Source organism: Dendrobium catenatum, unplaced genomic scaffold (assembly GCF_001605985.2).
Source record: "Dendrobium catenatum unplaced genomic scaffold, ASM160598v2 fragScaff_scaffold_315, whole genome shotgun sequence".
NCBI classification, from domain to species: domain Eukaryota; kingdom Viridiplantae; phylum Streptophyta; class Magnoliopsida; order Asparagales; family Orchidaceae; genus Dendrobium; species Dendrobium catenatum.
This window is the reverse complement of record NW_021318777.1, coordinates 3,082,006-3,104,985: the sequence shown is the minus strand read 5'-3', so window position 1 is coordinate 3,104,985 and position 22,980 is coordinate 3,082,006. Positions and strand designations below refer to the sequence as shown.

The following is a 22,980-nucleotide window of genomic DNA, read 5'->3' as shown; positions in this document are numbered from 1 at the left end:
ACGCACACCCATACACTTAACAACCCAGTCCTGCATCCTATCCTCACGCCACCCGAGTACATACAATGATGAGGACATCGTCAGCGATTTTGACACGTGTGCCATCGGAGATGCCAGAAATCGATGGCCACGAGCAGGAGTTTTATTTTGAGTCATTTTATATAGTTGTTTATTTTATTTTTCATTTTTACTGTTTTACCCTTATGGGTGGTCATTTGATATTATAGCCCCGAGGGTATTTATGTCTTTTAGTTTTTGTTTCATTTTGGTCTATTTATAGGAGGCCTCATGCATTGTATGAGATGATGAATTATTGAATGAAAAAAAGCTTGTGCTTGTTTGATCTCTTAGTGAGTTCATGAGGGAAGCCCGAGGAGGGTGATTTGCAATACCCGTCAATCTTTGGAAGAGTCCAAGATTCGCGGTTCTTACGATCTCTTTGTGAGTTCGTTATTTTTACTTTTATCGTATTTGTTTCTTCATTCCTCCATCTTCAACTTCCGGCGTTCTTCCACATCTCCACCACCACCCCACCTCCGAAATACCACCTCTAAGTCCATTCGAACTCCACATTCCCAAGCACCACCCGCCGGCCACCCATTGGACCCCCTTGCCGCCGGCCCCCTCTAGCTCTCCCCTTTGAATTTTGAATTCCCCTCTCTTAATGAATTTCCTAATTAAGCCATATTAATTTGGAAAATTAATTAAGAGGAGTTACACAAATTTGAAATTCAAATCTCCCCCAATTGATTACTCATCTATTTGGAAATTTCCTATTTAAAAAAAAAAATCTGAGAATCAATTCAGATTTTAATTAAATCTTTGATTAAAGTTGTGGTCCCCACTTTACTTATGACAATTGTGCTCTCCTCTCTCCATGTGGCCGGCCCCCTTTAATTGGTTTTTCTCTCTCCCAAATTAAATTAAAAGCTCCACCAAATCAGCCCCAATTACCTCCTCAATTAACGCTCCTTGTCATTAATGAATTAATTTGAAATTTCAAATTAATCTCCCTCCAAAACCACTTGGAGCTGAATTTAAATCTTCCCGTAGCCCCACCCCATTAATTGTCCCTAAATTAATTCTCCAATCAAACACCTAATCTCCCGCAGCCTTAACTGCCTTCTCCAAGCCCCGTCCTCATGGATTTTCCCCATTCCTAAAGTTGCTACGGGCTGTCCAAATCCTTGGACAGAACATGCATGCTGTCCAGAAATCCTAGACAACTCCATTGCTGTCCAGGAAAAAGTTCAGCTGCTGTCCTGAACTAATTCCAGAATTCTGGAAAGATTCTAGTGGCTGTCCCGAACTTTTGAACCAGGAAAACTGCTGTCCTGCCCATTCGGAATTGATCCATTGCTGCCCAGAATATCCCCAGTCACTGTCCAGAAGTATCATGCTAACTAGTCAACCCGTGGATTACCCGCCTTCGGCTACTTCTCCAACGGACTACACTTTGGGCGCCATTTGTCTCCTAGTGGCATCGCTCGATTTGCTCTCAATCTTCCTCCGTTAAAGCTCCACCATCAAGAGCGTGAGTGAGGGACCCAAGGTGAAGAGTTATATTTGTTAACCATGGATTATTGTTTCTCACCATAACATTACTCTCTATTTATATGTTGTCAATTTGATATTGCCCCGTTAATCTAGTTGAAACCGCATGCCTTACATAATTTCGACTTGAGAATTCTTAAAACCTAACTTGGGTAAGCATTAATTCTATAACTAGCAAAGTTTTAATAATCTTATATTAAAAATCCCCAAGCAGTTCTTGTTTCCATGCATATGTTTCACATCATACAACCACCTCGTAGATGGTAATCCTTTTTGTTCCTAGTTGTGGAACATATAGAAGCTATCATTATTCAACTCTCTGCAATGCCATGATTCTATATATCCTAATCAAAATTTTTGTCTGAATAGTTTTGCATTTTTGTTTGGAAACAGAGATTAATATTTGATAAGCCACAAAATGGAGCCAGAAAAATAGTCCTTGCTACAAACATGGCTGAGACAAGTATCACCATAAATGATGTTGTTTTTGTTGTTGATTGTGGGAAGGCAAAAGAAACATCGTATGATGCGTTAAACAATACCCCATGTTTGCTTCCAACATGGATTTCCAAGGCTTCTGCTCGACAGGTATTTCTGGCGCTGGACTAGTTTTGTAATTAATCTAACGTTCTTCATGGTTTCCTTTATAATAATTAGTTTATGGTTAATGCATCTTTTCAAGGCATAAATTGCAGCTTTGCTTAGATTTTGTGATAGCTTTGTCTGTAGCTTTGCTTCATTGATGATGCAGAGAAGAGGAAGAGCTGGTCGTGTGCAACCCGGGGAATGTTATCATCTGTATCCAAAATGTGTGTATGACGTTTTTGCAGACTACCAATTACCAGAACTTCTAAGGACACCATTACAGTCTCTTTGTTTGCAAATCAAAAGCCTAAGGCTTGGAAGCATATCGGAGTTCTTATCAAGGGCTTTGCAATCTCCCGAAGCATTATCTGTATGGTCAACTCTATTTTTCTTGCATATCAATTATACTACTAAAACAACAGAGCCAATTTGGTCATTTATAATTCCCATTATTTATACACTTTTTTTCATGTGATTATTTATTATATTCGAGGTCATGATAGCTGTTATGATTCATCACTTGCCACTTGATTTGCTTTTTAGGTCCAAAATGCTATTGAATATCTGAAAGTTATCGGTGCATTAGATGAGAAGCAGGAATTAACCATTCTAGGTCTTTCTACTTGTTTCCTCGTATCTAGTATACATTACTTTTTATCAAATGATTAGAAACTTGTAATCCCATATTGCTAAATTCTACTCTTGTCTCAGGACGGCACCTAGCAATTCTACCAGTTGAACCAAAACTTGGGAAGATGCTCATCTTTGGGGCTATTTTCAGATGCCTGGATCCCATTTTGACTGTCGTTGCTGGTCTAAGTGTTAGAGATCCATTCCTTACCCCATTTGACAAGAAGGATGTGAGTAACATAAATCCTACTATTCTCTGTTAATGTTAGTTTTTCTCTCTAATATAATGAAATTTATTTCTTCCCACGCCCACCCCAACAGGCATATGCATCATGTTCAGTTCAGTCATCCATTTAATAGTATATTAAATATGGCCCTATGCTATGAAAGTGATATAGAACATCATGATGATTTCCAAGATCGATGACTGGGATTCATGTAGCGCAAAGAGAATGAAATGCATGAAGACTTGGTGATTAGAAAATTTTTCCGTCACAAGATCAAGGGCTACATATTATTAAAGTAGATCAAGGGTTTGAGTGCATCAAGCACAATAAGTATCAAATCATGATGACTATCAAGAAATCATCACAAGATCAAGATCTAGAGATCATATGGCATAAGAAGGATTAATTGCATAGAGATTTAGTGCTTGAAAATGTCATGAAAAAAAATATAATCTAGCATAATTTATTAATTTAGTACTATAAAGTTCTAATGAATATTAATCCTAAATGATTATATTAATATGATAACAAAATAATTCTTATTACTTTTAACATCATCCCGTAAACTCATGATGTTACGTGTTTCGAGAGTTTACATGCAAAAAAAATCAAGTGATTTATGCTAAGAGCTATTTAATAGCTTTTTGAAGTTGCCAATTTAATCCAATTGACCGTAGAATGAGATGTTCTTTGAAAAATTGAGAACAATCAAGAGATGGATGAGTTAGACCGGTCCATTGGACCGGTCTAGCCGGTCCACACGGGACCGGCCCAGGCGCTAACAGAGGCGGAAACCTTCCGCCTCCTGTACACCCAATCGGACGCGTAGAGCAGTTTAGGAAGTTTTTTTGAGAAAGATTAGGAGGGAAATTGAATGTGGGATTATTTAGAGATTTCCTTTTGAATTGTATGCATTAAATAGTTTGTTTTCTTGATTTTGGTTGAAATTTGAGATCACTTAGATCTAGGTTTTCTTTGGGCTCTAATGGCGTCTAGAGATTTGGGAGAGATCGATCCTTCTCTCGAATAGAGGATCAATTGTATCTTGCTGTTTTTCTTCGTCCTCTAGTGAATTTTAAGTGATTTTCTCATACTTTCCTACAGTTTTGACAAAACCTACAGTAGAGCTGCTTTTTTTTTTCGTAAAACCCAGTAGTTTTTTGGATTTATAGTGATCGTTTCCTATCAAATTGGTATCATAGCACGTCGATCGAAGGGGAACCAATGGGCGGAAGGAAAATGAAAGTTTTGGAGGGAGAACTTGGGCAACTCAAAGCAGATTTTGAGGAGAAAATGGCTGATTTTCAAAATCAAATTGCATCCGTCAATGAAGTGATGGATGAAAAGTTCGCCATGGTGGAAGACATGTTGAGGAAATTGCTCGAAGTCAAAATCAAACCAGTGACATCGGAAGCAAATGAAACTACCGACATCCATGGAATAGATGAGAACCCTAATACGTTTAGGGGAAGGGAAAATCTAGAAATGGAGATTTTGGAGGGAGAATATGGAATGCTTTCTCTAGAACCACTTTCTACGGAGGAGATGAGCATTAGTTACGCAAGAATGGGTGTTGAATTTGTAAGGAGAGGGGATGATTTCGATCGTCGGGATGCTGATTTTGAAAGAAGAAGAGGGGATTTTGATAAAGGGTTTGGGTATGATTGCTAGAGGGAAGATCGTGACAATTGGGGAGCACCATCTCTTCGAGGAATGGGGGGTTATGGAAGATTTAGGGGAAACAGGTGTGACCCGAGGGTGAGGAAACTGAAGATGGCAATATTTGAGAGGGAGGATGCACACGGGTGGATTTATAAGGTAGAAAGATATTTCATCGTTAACGGGTTGACAGAGGAGGAAAGACTGACGGCGGCGGGCCTATGTTTGGAAGGGAAGGCTTTGTCTTGGTATCAGTGGAAGGACATGCGACGACCTATACGAAGTTGGCAAGAGTTCAAGGATTTTTTGGTAGAACGTTTCCGAACTGACATGGGAAGAGACTTCTACAAGCAATCTTCGCCTTGACACAGGAGGGTTCAATGGCGGTTTACTGGGAGAGATACGAATACCTTGCTAGACGATTAGGCTGCCTTCCTGAAATAGGGCTAGAGAGAAATTTCATGAAGGGACTGACACTAGAGATCCGATCAGCGGTTAGAGTAATGAGGCCTTGTGACTTGGGAGAGGCTATGAAACTAGCTCAGTTGGTGGAGGATCAAAGGCACTTGGAGAGAGAAACTGGAGGTAGTAACTTAGTAGGTTCGTACAAGATGACCACCACCTTTTTGGCACCCAAGTAGCCAACAACGGGTACTCTTAGAGAGACTTCGAAGGAGAAGACTACTAGAGGAAAACCTAGGGACAACTTCAAAAAGCTCACAGAAATAGAATTATGGGAGAAGAGGGCGAAGGGGATCTGTTTCAGATGTGACGAGAGGCATACGGCAGGGCACAAGTGTAAGGACCGAACTCTTTAGGTTATTACCGTTTGCGAGTAAGAAGGAATGGAGGAGGGTGTCGTCTTTCCACCTTGCGGACAAGGTGGATCTTTGGGAGGGCAGTATTATTAGACTGGTCAATTGGACCGGTCCATCCAGTTCACACGGGACCGACCCAGGCGCTAACAGAGGCAGAAATCTTCCGCCTCCTGTACACCCGATTAGACGCGTAGAGCAACGTAAAGTAGTTTGGGAAGTTTTTTGAGGAAGTTGAGGAGAGAAATTGAATATAGGGATTGTTTAGAGATTTCCTTTTGAATTTGTATGCATTAAATAGTTTGTTTTCCTAGGGTTAGGGCATCTTGAATTTGGCTGAAATTTGAGATCACTTAGATCTAGGTTTTCTTTGGGCTCTAGCGGCGTCTAGAGATTTGGGAGAGATTGATCCTCCTCTGGAATAGAGATATTGTTGTTTTTCTTCGTCCTCTAGTGAATTTCAAGTGATGTTCTCATATTTTTCTACAGTTTTTGCAAAACCTGCTCTATATTTTTTTTTTTCTGAAATCTATCAGTTTTCTGGATTTATATTGGTTATTTGCTATCAAAATGCTAATATGCATCTTGTAGAAAAGTTTCTTCAGACTACGACAAACTACATATGCAGTTGCAAAAGATTCTCCAAATAAATTTTAACATTTAATGTCTAACCCAGAAACAAATACAACATGTTAGAAGATACATGGAAAGCCTCCAATTAAGGAGTGGAATCAAAGAAGTTGTAAAAGAGCACATCACAAGCCAACACTAAAACAAGTCAGTCTAACCCATAAATGCAGTCCAGCTTCAGAGATCTTAATAAATAAGATATTGATAAACTAAAACAACTTCTGATGTCCCTTGAAAAACAACCTGCATCTTCTCTTGCACTTTTAGGTAAGTTTTCTATATCCATTGGATTAAGTACCTAGAAATCGTTTGAAAGGATTGTGGATTATTGAATTAGGAGCTACATATCACATGACACACTCCACTACCCACTTCATAAATTATACTCCTTGCCTAAGTGACGAAAAAATAATCATTGCTAATGGTTCTCTTACCACAGTAGTAGGCCAATGAGACATACCCTTATCTCCCTCATTCACTCTAAATTATGTGCTGCACGTATCTCAATTATCCACAAACCTAATCTTCATACAAGAACTTACTGGTGATCATAATTGTCAAGTCTTATTTAACCCTACTTGTTGCTTATTTTAGGATTAGAGATCGAATAAGAAGGTTGGACTTGCTAAGGAGAAAGATGGATTGTACTACTTGGAAGAGCCAAATAAATCTAGTATTATCAATAATGGCTATTTTATGCTATCCCTATTTAATAAAAAATCAACTATTTGGCTTCACCATTTTAGATTGTGATATCCATCTTTTGATGTCTTAAGAAATATGTACCAAAAACTTTTTTATAAGTTGGAAAATGAATCTTTTCATTGTAATACATGTGAGTTAGCCAAGCATAAACGAGTTTTTTTCCAAATAAACTTGAGAGATGTAATACTCCCTTTTATCTTATTCATATTGATATGTGGGGACCCTAAAAAATTCCTAATATCTCAGAAGCCCGATGGTTTGTATCATTTACTGATGGAGGCACTCGAGTCTCTTGGATCTTTCTCCTAAAACAAATTCGATGTTAAGACCAACGTTTTAAAAGGCGAAATCGGGAATCGAGGCGTTTTGGCTAAGCGAAGCGAGGCGTAAGCCTCGAGGCGGATCGAGGCGTAAGCCTAAAAAATGATAAAAATAAAGTAATTAACAGTGCCGAGCATGTACCGCTCGGTACTGAGCGGTACTGGCTCGGTACCAAGCATGTACTGAGCAATATCGAGCATTTACCTAGTGGTACTGGCTTGGTACCGAGCGTGTACCTAGTGGTACTGAGCGTGTACCTAGTGGTACCGAGCGTGTACCTAGTAGTACCGAGCATGTACCGAGCATATACTTGCTCAGTACCGAGTGGTACTGGCTTGGTACCGAGCATGTACTGAGCGGTACATGCTACTCAATAATTATTATTAATACTATTAATTATATATTTAATAATATATATATTTTAATTTATATTAACTAGGCTAATTATATTAATATTTAATTAATAATTATGTTAATAATTAGTCAATTAATTTATGCACTAATTATACTATTAAGTATTTAATTAATTTGCTTAATTATTAATATTTAAATTATATTAATTAAGTTAATCAATAATAACTTAGCTGCGTCTAGGGTTTGCCTTTCATCTTCTCTTTTCGTCCTTGTTGTTCGGCTTCGTTGCTTCATAGGAGGTGTAGAGATTACACGCGTCGCTTCTTTGGCTCCTTTGTAGCAGTTCGACTGCGCTCCTTCGACGACTTTCCCTTCCTGTCGGATCATAAGTTACGACATTTTGATAAGAAGAAACAACGGGAGCTCGTTGGCTTTGAAGGTAACTTTCTCCCTTTCGAGGAGCTGCCTCGATGCACCTCGGCGCCTCGCGTATTGAGGCATACGCCTCCGTGGAAAAAGGCGTAAGCCTCGCCCGGACGTTCGAGGCTTAAGCCTCAGTTCGCCCGACCTCCGCCTCGATTCGAGGCGTGCCTCGAGGCGTCCGCCTCAAACGCCTTTTTAATCGATGGTTAAGACTATCATTCCCATTGTTCATACCATGATTTAGAATCAATTCAGGGTAAAAATAAAAAAATTTATTTCAGACAATGCTAAAGATTATTTTAATCAAACCCTATCGTCCTACTTTCGAAAAGAATGTATCATTCATGAGTCTTCTTGCATTTACACCTCACAATAAATCGGGGTTGCAGAAAGGAAAAATGACCACTTTCTAGCATCCACCCGTGTACTTTTATTCCAACACAATATACCCAAATCCAATTGGGGGTAACCCTTCTGACGGCCACAAAACTCATAAATCGACCACCATCAAAAACTTTGGGACTGAAAACACCAATGGATATTATATCATCTTTTTATCCCGAATTTCGAACCCATAAAACCTTACACCCAGAATTTTTGAGTGCACTGTCTATGTTCACATTCATAGTTAAAATAGAGGAAAATTAGATCCAAGAGCACTCAAACATATATTTGTTGGATATTCATCTATCCTAAAAAGTTATAAGTGTTATCATCCCTCCACTAAGAAAACTCTTGTATCTGTTGATGTTACCTTTGATCAATAAAATTCCTATTTTACCAAATTTCACTTTAAGGGGAGATTGAAATTGAGGAAGATGAGGAAAATAAACTTGCTCCCCTTGACCTTCTTGCTCCACCTCAATTTAATCCACAGAAACCTAAAATCAAAGCCAGGAAAATTGAAAATAATGCTATTATGGATAACAGGAGATTTGGGCAAGTGTATTCCAGGCGTACAAATCCAAATTTTTCTCTAAAGCAGATCCAAAAATCTGATGTCTCCTGAAATTGAGGTAAACATAAGGTAACCAAAAAATTCTCCATTATACCTTATAATCAACTTTGTATCCTTCCATAACTTCTCACCTTCAGAAAAAAAATTTCTTGTTACACTGAATGATATTCATATTCTTAATGATATTTCTGAGGTCTTATCTAATGAAATTATAAAAATGTCATAAAAGATGAAATGCAGGCCCTTAGAAGTTATGCTACTTAATGGTTATCGACAGAGCCAAGGGGATCATACATTATTCTTCAATCACTTAGACTCAGGGGAAGTGACAATTCTATTAGTTTTTGTGGATGATATCATCTTGATCGGGAATGATGAAAATGAGAAAGTGATTTTAAAGAAATGTCTTGCTAAGGAATTTGAGATCAAATATCTTGGTAGATTAAAATATTTTCTTGGAATTGAAGTGGCCCACTCCAGCAAAGTAATCTTTATTTCACAATAAAAATACATTAATGATCTTTTTAAAAAAACTGACAAACTAGCACCAACACCAATAGAACCAGATCTCAAATTGGGTGATGCTAAAAAGGATCCAAATGTAGATAAAGGATCTTATCAGAGATTTGCGGGGGAAATTAATCTACCTTTCCCACACCGGACTAGACATAGCATTTGCTATAAGCATGGTCAGCCTGTTCATGCAAAATCCAAAGTAGACTCACATGCAAGCTTTAGACACATTACCTTAAGGGGAACCCAAGTAAAGTGATTCTTTTCAAAAGAGAATGTGGAATAATCTCATAAGCATATATTGATGCAGATTATGCAGGATCACTAGTAGATAGACAATCTACCTTAGGATACTGTACATTTCTTGGAAGAAACCTTGTTATATGGCAGAGCAAGAAACAAAATGTGGTGGCAATGTCTAGTGCAAAAGCAAAATACAGAGGTATGCCCTTAGGAATATGTGAGCTGTTATGGATCAAGATGATTCTAGAAGATGTAATGAGTAATTAGGAAGGACCCATGAAGCTACACTGTGACAATAGTCAACAATCAGGATAGCTCATAATCCGGTTCAACATGATAGGACCAATCACAAAAAAAGTAGACAGACATTTCATAAAGGAGAAATTAGACATTGGTCTTATATGTATCGATCATGTCTCATCAAAAGATCAGCTTGTAGATATTCTTATCAAGGGACTCGATAACTCTATCTTTTTGGGACTGATTACCAAGCTGGGAATGACAAATCTGCATTCCCCAGCTTGAGTGGGAGTGTTAAATTCTAGTCGTCCTTAGCATTTTGATCCCACGACTAGGTTGGGAATCCGTGGGAGACTCACCTGTTAAATTCCAGCCGTCCCTTGGCATTTTGATCCCATGGCTATGATGTGAATCAATGGGAGGCTCACCTAGACCACGCCGATCTCCTTCCATATTTTGTTGGTTGATTTAGGAAGGATTATATTAGAGCAATTATGCATGATTTTGTAATTATTTGTTTCTTTATTAAGTTATCTTGGATAGATCTATAAATATGGATAATTTTGTGCAATAAAATTAAGTCTTTTTCCTCTCTAATTCTCTGAATTTAACACCTAACCTTGTAGATAAGCCTTCATATGGTATTAAATATATCTTGGGCTTGGATAAACACTTGATTGGTCTTTCAACATAACTTGTATGGTCATTTAACTGTTCATGTTGAACCTGATTATGCTAAGCTTTTAATGTTATGATGCTGTCTTTGCGAGTGCTTAAGACACTCTAGTAAGATGCTTTTTTCGGAACTGGGCTGGCATTTGAAAGGTCAAAGTCATTTTTGTTTTGCTTGGGTAGCTTGCCGATTCTCTTTTTTTCTCCTAGTTTTATATCTGATAACCTTTAGATGGATGATTTTTCATTAAATAGTGAACAACTTCTGTACAGCTGGCTATTTTGTTGAAAATATAAGCAGTTGTTAGGATATCTCAACAATTTTTTGTTTGATTTATTTACTAGAATTTTTATTCACTTATAATTCATGTCTAAATTATGTCTCATTCTGTGTTTCTACTCATGTTATCATGTATGCATAGATGAGCATGATGTTACATTTGCATCATTTGTTATTGATGAATTCATCATCACCATCATCATCATTAGCCTTACACAAACTATTTTAGTTTTTGTTTATGAATTTTTATTTTTCATTCACCAGTTCTACGTGTTACTTTTGCTCTATCCACCTCATTCAGTTCCTATCATCACTAATTCTTTTTATTAGCCTTGAGCATAATTTTCTACCTGTTGTAGTCCATGTTTAAACCACATAAGTCTATATTCTACTACCTTATCTTTAATGGATGCTACTCTTATCATTTTTCTAACATAATCATTTCTCCATTTGTCTTTCCTAGTTTTTTTTTTTTCATACTACCATCTTAACATTCTCATTTTTTCCATGCACAACTATGCTCATATAGAAGTTATATCTTCATACATAGATCATAGCATAACTTGCTTTCTTATCACATAATCTTTATCTTATCTATGGCCCATTACATATAAAGATAATGCTACACTCTCCAATATATATATATATATATATATATATATATAACAAAAACCTTTTGGACTCTCACTTTTATACAGGTTAACCAATGAAGTTTATAAGGGTCATCCATTTTTCTTGGGATGAGTTTTCTTTTATCCACCTAATATGTTGCTTGAGTTTTTGTGTTGGTTTTTTTTTGGGACTAGAATATTTTTGTTATTTAAAGCTTGCCTTATTATTTCGAGTATTGGGTAATGATGCCTTTAAGAAACATCCGCACTAATCTTATTATATATAATAATTTTGGTTATAGTTACAATTTTACATTTTAAAACGTTGCTTATAAACAATTGTTTCACTGGACAACTTATTCTTATTAAGTTTAGTCAGAAGACATCCTTTAGTATTACTTCTTATGGAGCAGTCGCAATATGAAGAATTGAAGCATCATCTAAGCTTATTACTTTCTTTTTTCGCTTATTTATTGAGCCGCAGGAAGACATTTTTTTTATGCTTTATGATGTGAAATCACATTCTTGACATATCTAAAGTCAAATGTCATTATATCTTCCTAGGGAAGGGTAGAAATAATAAGTTTGACTTTTCACGCAGCTTGCAGATTCTGCAAAGTCTCAGTTTTCTTGCCGGGACTACAGTGACCATCTTGCACTTATTCGGGCCTATGAGGGTTGGAAAGATGCTGAGAGGGATCATTCTGGATATGATTACTGCTGGAAGAACTTTCTTTCTGCTCAGACTATGAAGGCAATTGATTCTCTTAGAAAGCAGTTCCATTTTCTGCTTAAGGATGCTGGTCTTGTTGATGAGAACTTGATGTCATACAACATTTGGTCTCGTGATGAGAACCTTGTCCGGGCAGTTATATGTGCTGGCCTCTTTCCTGGAATTTGTTCAGTTGTGGTAAGTTCTTACTTTGCTTGTACTTTGATCGTATTGTCTCACTTGCACTCCAATTGATCGGCATATTCTGGTTATGATGTTTTCCCTTGCGACATGTTCTTCCATTTCTTCCGGGAGACGCTATCTATGTGGAGCTTAGACATGCTTTCATGTATTTTCATAAACTTAAGAAACTTGACTATGATGTAAATACTTGATTAGTGAAGACCCATTGAGACAATAAACCATTATTGTTTTATGTTTGAGAATGGACTAAATCCCCAAACACTTGTGCAGAACAAGGAGAGATCCATAGCTTTGAAGACTATGGAGGATGGGCAAGTCATGCTTTATTCTGTAAGTTTAACCTTGGTTTTTGTATGCTATTATTAACTAGTAGTTCACAATGTCATTGTTATTTTACACGCTTCATCACTTCTTTTAGAGCTCTGTCAATGGAAAGGAGGCCAAGATTCCTTACCCGTGGTTAGTTTTTAACGAGAAAGTTAAGGTGAACTCCGTATTTCTTAGGGATTCAACTGCAATTTCTGATTCAGTATTACTGCTATTTGGAGGGAACATTTGCAGGGGCGGGCTTGTATGTTGACTTTTCTCTGTTATTTCTCAATTGGTTTTATGTGCATCTTTTTAAACGCTTTGTTCATTAAGTGGTTTCTTTGACAGGATGGACACTTAAAGATGTTAGGTGGCTACCTTGAATTCTTCATGAAACCAGATTTAGCATATACCTTTATAACCCTTAAGAAAGAGCTAGAGGAGTTGATTCTGAACAAGGTAAGGAACATACTTTGTGGTTGATGTGCCTAATTGATTACTGTTTTCTTGTCCAGCATATTGTGTCACGACCTGGCCCAAAGACTCGAATGAATGAGACATTAACAGGCGGTTGGATGATATTTATTTTTTTGTTTGCTAAATCTACTAACAACAAATTATTTACATTATATTAATAGAGATATTAAAACTTCAAATGTATTTTAAAAGGAAAAATAAAATAACTATTTCAAATAAATATCTCTCTTGGAGTGTTGCGCCTATGGTATACGTCTTCTTCTCGTCCACTTATTTAAATTTTGTTGGATGATACCATTGTATGATTGCTCAGTAATAGGGGTGAGTTATAATACAACTTAGTAAGCATATAATACTGTTGACCTCTAGTAGAGTCCAAAGCGAAATCATCAAATCAAATAAAAGAAATATAAAATATCTTACCTCAAATATCTGTTATGCCTCTGTCGAACTCTACTGAATCTTGCCAAATCAGCCACAGTCTGCTATAGTACCTTCCCCATACCTTTGTGAGCGGCGCCGATTCCGTCATCTCACACGTGCTTGGGAGCAAAATTTCTCCCGCGTAGGCTCGTACTCTCGTTAAAATGGCGAGGAGCAGGGCCTGAGACTTCTTCCTTTGCATTTCCCTGTCGCAACCAACAAGAAGACCGACGTCTCTCCCAAACTCCATCTGAACCTCCCGATCTTCCCTGATGCTCGACCCTTTCCCATCCCGTTGAGCCTTACAAGCCCAAGAAAAACGTCCTTCATCGCACAAGAACCCGCGACCTCGACCCCGACTCCATCTCCCTTCGATCTCCCAAGTCCGATGCCTCCACCTCTTCAAGCCAAGGGCAACCCTTCTGATCCCTTCAGCCCAGAGAGTTGATCCCTCTGTCTACCCTGATCTCCTTGGACGCAAACCTCCGACCTCTCTCTGCCTCTACTAGTCACCTTCTCTGTTTGTGTCGACTTTAAGCCCAAGTCGCAAAGCCTCATACGACCGAACCAAACTTGCAGCCTCCGTCTCCTCCATGCTCCAGGCCATCGCAAACTCCATTTAACTGAGCCATCTCTGCCTTGCAACCAACCCCTATTGCCCCTCTTAGCCCTCACGCCTCTAGCTCACGCAAAGGGGATCTATTCTAATCTCATATAGCCAAACCCCATTAAAACCTAAACCCTTAGCCTAAATCAACCTACTACACTCCCAAGCTTACTCAAATAGTCCATCTCACTCAAATCAGCCCGTTAGGCAACATTTTCAACTGCTTACACACCCATTCCAACTCTCCACCCCAACAGCAAATCAAACAGTAGGTTTCCCTTCGTTTTTGTATATTTCATTTTCGTGTATTAGCATTATTAGTTAATGTGATTGATGTCACTAATTTTCTTATTAGTTAAAACTAATGATCATTAGTTTTAAATGTATATATATGTAATACTTGTGTGTGTGAGAGATAGAGAGAAGAAAAGAAAAAAAAAGAAATATTAAAAAAAAGGAAAGAGAAACTTTTGTGTCTCGATTTGCGTTCCCTGACATCATCGTTACCAACCATCGTGAAGGCATAATGCTCTCTAAAGTTAAGAAAATCTATTTTGGCGCTTGCAACGCGACGAACAACAACCTATGCACGCTTTTCTCTAGCGTGGTAGGAGGGAATTCGTTGCGATGTTTACGATGAGTCGGGCAATCTCCTAAAACCTCATTTTTGGCGTTAGCAGCGCACCAGAAAACCAACCCATGCACGCTTTTCTCTAGCGTTGTGGGAAGGGAACCCGGTGCGACGCCTACAGTGAGGCGGGGACAAATATAAAACTACGCATTTTAAACAGGTGCCCGAAGACGCATGCATGCCTTTCTCTGGCGTGGTGGGGGACGAAAACTACGGCATCGGTGTCCCATGACACCAACCGTGCATGCTTTTCTCTAGCGTGACGGGAGGCCCAAACTCCTAAAATTTCTCCCAAACGGGGGAGACAGTGGGAGGCTGCCAAAAATTTGTTTGAGAAAGAGAATGGCTTGCAATCAAAAGGATTGCATCTGGATTGTATATGGACTATATCTGAATTGAATTCAGACATCTAACGAACTAAGTGAAACTTGAATTCAAACTTGAACTTAATTTGAACTTGGATAAAAATTAAATAAGAGATTAATCAATAAAGAAGCTTGATTTGAAACGTGACATCAAATTTTTAATGGAATTGTAAAGAGTTTTAACTCCAATTTGAATGTGAATCCTAATTAAGAAAAGTTTGAATCATTTAAATTTCATGCTAGCAAACAATGTCTTGTGGTGGACAATGAAGCTGCAAACACAAATCGCTTACAAGCGATACAAAAGTTATAAAGGATACAACTTGATTTAGTAGAATGCCTTTAATGGACAATAAAACTTGCACATAGATGACAACAATTGATTCACAATGTTCATCCCAATCATACAATTTGATTATTTGAAATGATTGTGATAGACGTGGGGATTTGTGATGAACGAAGAACAAGCTCTCAAGAGGCATTGAAGCAAGAGAGGATAAAACAAATTATCTCAGACCATTCAAGCAAATTAATCTGCATACAATGATCAAATGAAGAAGACTAAAATATGCCTACAACTAGTAGCTTGAAGATTCCCACCAGGCTCAGAGCTTTATGCCAAATGGGATATGAATTTGGAAAGACAATGATGGTTAGGGAGCTTTCTGAAGTCGCCTTCAATAATGGAAGATCCATAACGTGTACAACTAACCACATATGAAGGATAGTAGAAGATCATACAATGACAAGCTCATAAGAAAAGCTTGGAGATCTAATATCCCTACAAATCATGGTGAGTAGGAAAGCCAACGATAATTGTCGATGTCGTTGACAATAATACTGTGGCAAGTAGACATGTCCATCCCCTACAAGAAGAGAGAAATGCTGATGTTGGAGGGTTTAGAGGATGATATCTGTTTGCGGCTCCACAACAACCATGCATTTGCTAATGTGGAGAACCATGACGATAGCAATTTAAAGCTCGTTGCCAAAGGGATAGTTAAGAAGCTCTCAGAATCTCCATTGGTGGCAAAAATTATAGAATGTCTGATACGATTCAACACTTATCTATTGAAGCTAGCAATTTGGGAGTTCCTAGAAAGATTGGAAAGTTCTAAAATCTGCTTACGCTATGCTAAACCTACAAGGGATATGATCAGAGTATAATCGATACATTCGCTGAGTCACTCAAAACATCCAGAAATCCCGCTTGTTGTACTTATATGCCGAGGATTTAAAAAGGATTGATTTAACTCGCTATGACTAATACCTCCCTAGGTTTAGGTGATAATGATTCAATCACAAGAAAAGACACATCAATTTCTTGTAAGTAAAAGGGTTCAATGACACTACAAGAGACCCATACCGCAATCAACATGTCAGTTGCAACTGGAATGATTTGACATACAGTGAAAGTGATGATGTAACACATCTAGATGAGTTCAAGTGAATGTCAATGCTCAATGCATCGTGCCCACTAGAGTTTATGATCAATATTTGACAAATGGCTGTTAAAGATTAATGCAAAGTTTGATGGCCCAAACTTACAATTACAAGAAAAAAAAATACACTTGCTATTCCAATCATCCTAAGGGTTAAGGGTGTCAATTTCGGGTTACGGGTTGAGTTCGGGTCGAACTCGAAACTGACCCGACATTATTCAGGTCAATCCGAACCGACCCGTTTTTGCATGTCGGTTTTTCGGACCCGAACTCGACCCGCTTCGGCAGCGGCAACCCACAGCTGGACAGGCAGGGCGTTCGACAGCTTTAGCAGACAGCGATAGCGGCGTTCGGCAACGACAGCCAACAGCTAGCAACGGCGTTCGGAGCTGCAGCGGCCAGCAGGGCAATGGCCGGCTCGATGCAGCCGCAGGAGATGGCGCGGCATGCGCTGTCGCGATGCGACGTGCATCATGTGGGCAATGGCTGTGGCTCGATGCACGCGACCACGCGGTCAGACCGGGCATCCGGGACAAGCGGGCATGCGAGATAACTAGGGAAGACAACACCGACAGGGTCTTTTTCGGGTCATTTCATGTTATTCCCGAGTTTTCGGGTCAACCGACCCGACCCGTTTACAAAAACGGGTCGTTTTCCGGACTCGAACCCTACCCGCTTCGGATTCGGGTCAAACCAAACCCGAAATTTTTGGGTCGGATTTTTGGGTTGGGTTTAATATTGACACTCCTACTAAGGGTTGCAATAGTAATTTGGGGAATGAGTGTCTCACATGATTCTACCGGACAACCCTAGTGCTTGCAATCATCGTGATCATTAATTCGGGGTAGTGACCAGTAACTATGAAGTATAAGACATCAGTAAAGACACAATCATCCAAGGTTGAAATGATTGATTCTTTATTTAAACCGACAGTAGAAAATGATGATGATGTCGTAACTTAAGAGTTGCCTATCGAGCTTAATGCAAGTTCTTGTAAGAGAAAGTTACATCAAATCATTATTTTCAAAGACGGAATGAATCTTAGTTCAACAAGGTTCTGAACATTGAGTTGGATAAGATTACTGAGGCTTGCAAGTTCCTCGATGAATAGTGGTCATGCATCCAATATACTATCCACAAGCAAATACTGAAAAGACTACGACAAAGATGAACTTCTACGAGCCATTGTAAAAGATTTATCAAATGTCCAAAATATCTCCGCACATGCACCGTAATTTGTATACAGATTGGTACACAAAAAGGGTAAGTGTAATCATAAAACTCGCATGGACCCGATGAGTGTGTTAATGGTACACGTGACGTCTAGGAATGCTGCACGGGTCAATAAATGAATGTAGTTCGAGCCCGTTCCTTCTATATGAATAGATAAGAGTCGACACAACTCAAATTATCTAGCAAATATACGGTCAAGATGTCGACCGGAATATCTATTTTATATGTTCATATAAGACTTTCAAGGTCTATAACAAAGGAATATCATTAATAAAATAAAACCTAAGACGAACCCGATCGTTTGTTGGCAAGTTGACATAGTCGGCAAGTTGACATACAAATGACCCCATCCACCCAGATGATGGACATATTGAATGTTTATCTCAATCGGAGGGGCCTGATGAGCTCGTATAGATGGGGCAGGAATGGATGCTGGACGTAAATGATATAACAGAACATGAAATTATCATAAAATACTTCAAGAGGAAAATAAAAATGCCTCTAAACATCTTTCAATTTAAACTAAGCATTTCATATCATTTTATATAAAGTTGCATATGTACAGAGGTGGCTAAAATATTTCATTCATTCATGCCAAAACCACCCAAAATTAAACTACAACTAAAAGAAAAACACAAGAGGAACCTATCATCCGGTCCTCTACGACTATAGGTTTACCAAGGTTGATCAGCCATTCCTGTCAGTGGAGTCTCCTGAAAAATATCTCAAAATGAGAGAATGAGCTAGTGCCCAGCAGGTAACAACTAACTCTAACAAATTCATATACCAATAAATGAAATTCAACATGTATGCTTAATGTAATTTAACTCATCTATATAATTATGAAATGTCATGATTTTGCTAAGTGTCACATGCTACAATCGTACCGGAGTACCAGAAGTGTACTGATCAGGTACACTAACATATTTTTGGCCATATCATCTTTCTTTCCTCTTTTGCCCTGAAGAGTCATATTGCTCATAAAAGCCGTATTATGTTAATGTAATATTTTTGGTACTCCGCCTTTAACATGCACGTTCATTCATATCTTATTTTCATAGAAATGTAGTGTAACAATCTCATATCAATCATATGCATCAATTGTTAGGCAAGTTTACATGAAGGGTTGCATTTCATTTCAAAGAACATCTAACATACATTGCTTTCAAAGAAAGAGAACTTCTAACATGTATTGTTATCAAAGAAAGAGAACTTTTAACATGCATTTCTATCAAAGGAAAAGAACATCTAAATCTAAAATAAAAAAAATGCGTTCGACAATTCAAAACCAAACATAAAGGAATATGCATTTATAGAGTTAAGTGTTCCTACCTCAAGTGTCACTTCTTGAAACTGTCGTTTCAGCTCACATCAGTCTCTCCTTATGACTTCCTCTTTTCAAGTCCTAAGGAAAAGAGGTTACAACATAACAACATAAGCCTTTTTAAATCATTCAATAATTATAACTCAATATTCCTAACATTTCATGATTTAAATTATTTATTACATATTAATCTTAACATAAATTCTCTCAATAAGGTCATTAATGTTCATTAACATACCCACAACCTAAATCATTTTTATCATATATTTATTAATGTTCATTAACATAACCACAATCTAATGCATTTTTATCAAATATTTTTCTTAATTAAAAGTAATTTAAATATTATTTTCGGATTTACCTAACATAGTTCTTCACTAATTTCATTAAAATTTCATGTTAAAACATTCCTCTTATCTAATTATAAATTTAGGTTATTAAATTTTCGGATTATTAAATTTAATAATTAGGGAAAAATCCTTCCTTTATTACTTTCTTACGAGTTCATGAGGGCAAAATGGGTATAAAGGGATAAAGTTTACTTAAATGAACTTCGATGAATTTTAGTTTAAAATTCGTACAACATTTGATATAGGTTCTTTATATCGTTTTGATCGAAATTTCGTGTAGAATTTAATAAAATTTATTGTGTTGAATTTCGATGACTTTGAAATTTCACCTAATTTCATTGGGACGCATACGATCAACATTTTTTATTTTTACACAAACACTTTCGAATACCATCCCAAATGTCCTCAATATCCAAATATCCAAAATTCCAAATTTAAATATTTAAAATTAAAATTTAATACTATTAAACACTTAAAGTAAAATTCATCCACCCGCAACAGTTTGTTAGGGTGGACAAATTAAAATTTATTTCAGCTCACATAGGACTAATGCCTAGTCGAAAATATCAGTAGGATCCATTCTTAAATAATCTCTTGCAAATAAGGATGTGATACTTGTCCTCTAACCGACAATTTCATCGCTAAATGGCACTGCATTTAAACAGTTATGACCCGGGGCCCTCTGAGCCGAGTGGTTTTGCCGCTAAATGACATTACAAGATAACAATTATAACCAGAGTAAATACATTCCTTAGTAGCATCAAATCATTGAGTTATGAATCGATAGGGCTCAAAGCCCTCTATCAATTAAGGTTGATTTAAATTTGTCCCCTTAGACAAATATTTACCCAGGTCTACAAGGTACACTTGGACAAATAAACCCATGGCTGCCGACCCTTTTGTCAGGTTGGGTTGACTACCTCCTCCGACTAAGTAAACCAGGGACCACGATGGCCCGAGATGACGGAACCATGGGATCTTGATCGGGTCCATCATCTATTCCCCCACCATTTTCTTTAAGTACATTGTGGTGAAATTTCTATTTTAAATATTAAATCTTCAAATCTCAATTCCAAATGCCCATGCTGATATTATATGCCAGATAACACGTATTTCTACGTACCTAATTGACGATTAGCTTTAATCGAAAGTTTCCTCTCATTATCGGGAGGGGTAATTAACTATAGGGGCTTGCACTTGTAGGAAACCCGAACTCAGATCATAAAGTCCTCTCAAAATGAGTGCGAAATCTCTATGTAGTGTCTTATCTACAAACCTATATGTCTTCGAAAATTTACCCCGCAACTTAATTCCATTAAAACTCCCCCAAAAAAAGAGTAGCGGGGGATTTCGGGACCGAATTTTCGGAGCCCACACATAATTCTAAATTACAATAACATAATAATATTTTGGAATAGTATGCATTCTTATTTTTATACAACTATAACGACAACAACAATATCATGCCTTTGTCTCACTACGTGGGGCGGCTACATGAATCCTTTTTCATTCTTATTTTCATACTTAGATTAAAATAATTCTAATTAATTTTGTAAGTGACCATATATCATGTGTTATGCATAATTATTATTCATATCATGACTTATTATTTTCCTTAACTAATATAATCATCTAAATAGTACCAATTATGGTACTTCTATTTCAATTTATTTTTTTCAAAACCTTTTCAATTCATATGCATGGGTAGATTCCACCTCCAGTTAGTATTATAAGGGTGTATATTCCATCAGTTAATATACATATATAAATATTTCTATATAATTTATTTTAATAGTATTTTTTTATATCATTTCATATTATTATATCATAAGCATTATATAACTTGAGATAAATGAGTATCATATGATAAAAAATTTATGTTATTCAATTCAATATGAACAATTCTATAGCAGAGAAAAATCATAAATAATTTGTAATAACAATTTATGGGTGGATATCAATACTTAACGATGCATCAGATTTAGAAGAATCAACATGATTATCATATAATAGAAATATGAGTAATCACTTCAAATTCAAATTATTTTTCCTCCAACTCCAGTAGTTGAGTACCTATAATCACACGCATAAGATATCTTTTTTATCATAGATTGTATATCTAAATATATTTTTTAACAATATCTCTTTAATTAGTCTACTTAAATATACTTAACTTTAATATAATAAACCCTCAATATTTTATATGAAGTATTAGTATCTTGTACATTCCCTGCTAGGGGGTGTAAACAAGTCGAGTCAATCTCAAGTCATGTCTAACTTGCGCTAAACTCATTCAGCCAAATCATAAGCTCCAACTTGAATTGAGCTCGAGCTTGGCTCCTGGCCATAAAACCTGGCTCACAAATAGCTCGTGTGATCACACAAAAGTCAACATCACATGGCAATAAAAGCGGGCTTCGAAAGGATGCTACGAGCGGGGAGTTAGAATGCAAAGGATACTATCGCACTATCCCGTAGGACAAAATGGTCGTGGAAATTTACACTCTATATAGACAGAACAATGGAGAGCAGATTAGATCATACATACGATTAACTTTGGAGGATAGTGACTTTCACCTATACACCTCAATGTATAATAATATCTATGACTTGATAATTATGAGATTTTCCTCATTCGATATATCAGTTCGAATAAGGTTTATTTGATGTGAATGTCGGTTTCCCATGACGCAAGCCCCCGTGGTTAATTATATTTTAGGTTCGACATAAGAAAACTCTCGATAAGGGACGCTATATTATTCTCTTCGTGGTTTGATGCATAATGGGGTATATAGTCTCTCCTAATCTTGAGGAAGATTGACTCAATTAGGCTATTCAACATGTGAGGATCATATAAGCACTCGGTTGGTCCAAAGAGGTGAAATATGGTAAGTATACATCACATTTCAAACATGCGTGAGGAAAAGATGAAAGCGTCGCCATCAGTGTGACCTAGATTTGTGGGATTTATAGCCTCCGAAGAGTGGAGAACCTATCCAATGATAAGGTATGCAACGATATACCCTTTGATGCACCGACACGGACACGACGACACGACACGACACGGACACGGGACACGACAATTTTTAAAAATAGAGGACACGGGTGCGGCGTGGACACGACATAATAATTTTTTAATATAATATATAAAAATTAAGGTGACATTATAGTAAAAATATCAAACAATAATAAATCAATTTCATGATAACTTGTTTAGCTTATAACATAAAGATGTTTAGTACAAAATATGTAGTACAAACACAAAAATATAAGCAAAAAACCATTTAATACAACTGAAGGTCTAACTACTCAATAGAGGGAATGATAACATTAGATTCAGATGTTGGTCTTTGGCCTTCAATATCATCATCATTGAATATCATTGCTTCCAACTCTGGTTCATATAGAGAAAGATTTGCAACCTCCAATAATCCCATATCATCAAGGCACTCGAACCCATCTCCAGCAACATCCCACATCTTG

General features: G+C 37.3%; 1 protein-coding gene across 1 annotated transcript in view; it reads left to right on the top strand.

Annotated features, from left to right (window-relative positions):
* Positions 1 to 22,980, top strand: part of LOC110109857 (DExH-box ATP-dependent RNA helicase DExH3) — a 67,896-nt gene that overhangs the window by 31,721 nt on the left and 13,195 nt on the right. Inside the window, exons 11-18 of the mRNA XM_020841067.2 lie at positions 1,948 to 2,142; positions 2,306 to 2,509; positions 2,683 to 2,752; positions 2,851 to 2,999; positions 12,022 to 12,330; positions 12,607 to 12,666; positions 12,755 to 12,907; positions 12,994 to 13,104. Coding sequence (XP_020696726.1) covers positions 1,948 to 2,142; positions 2,306 to 2,509; positions 2,683 to 2,752; positions 2,851 to 2,999; positions 12,022 to 12,330; positions 12,607 to 12,666; positions 12,755 to 12,907; positions 12,994 to 13,104 — 1,251 coding nt within the window. The remainder of the gene's footprint in view (positions 1 to 1,947; positions 2,143 to 2,305; positions 2,510 to 2,682; positions 2,753 to 2,850; positions 3,000 to 12,021; positions 12,331 to 12,606; positions 12,667 to 12,754; positions 12,908 to 12,993; positions 13,105 to 22,980) is intronic.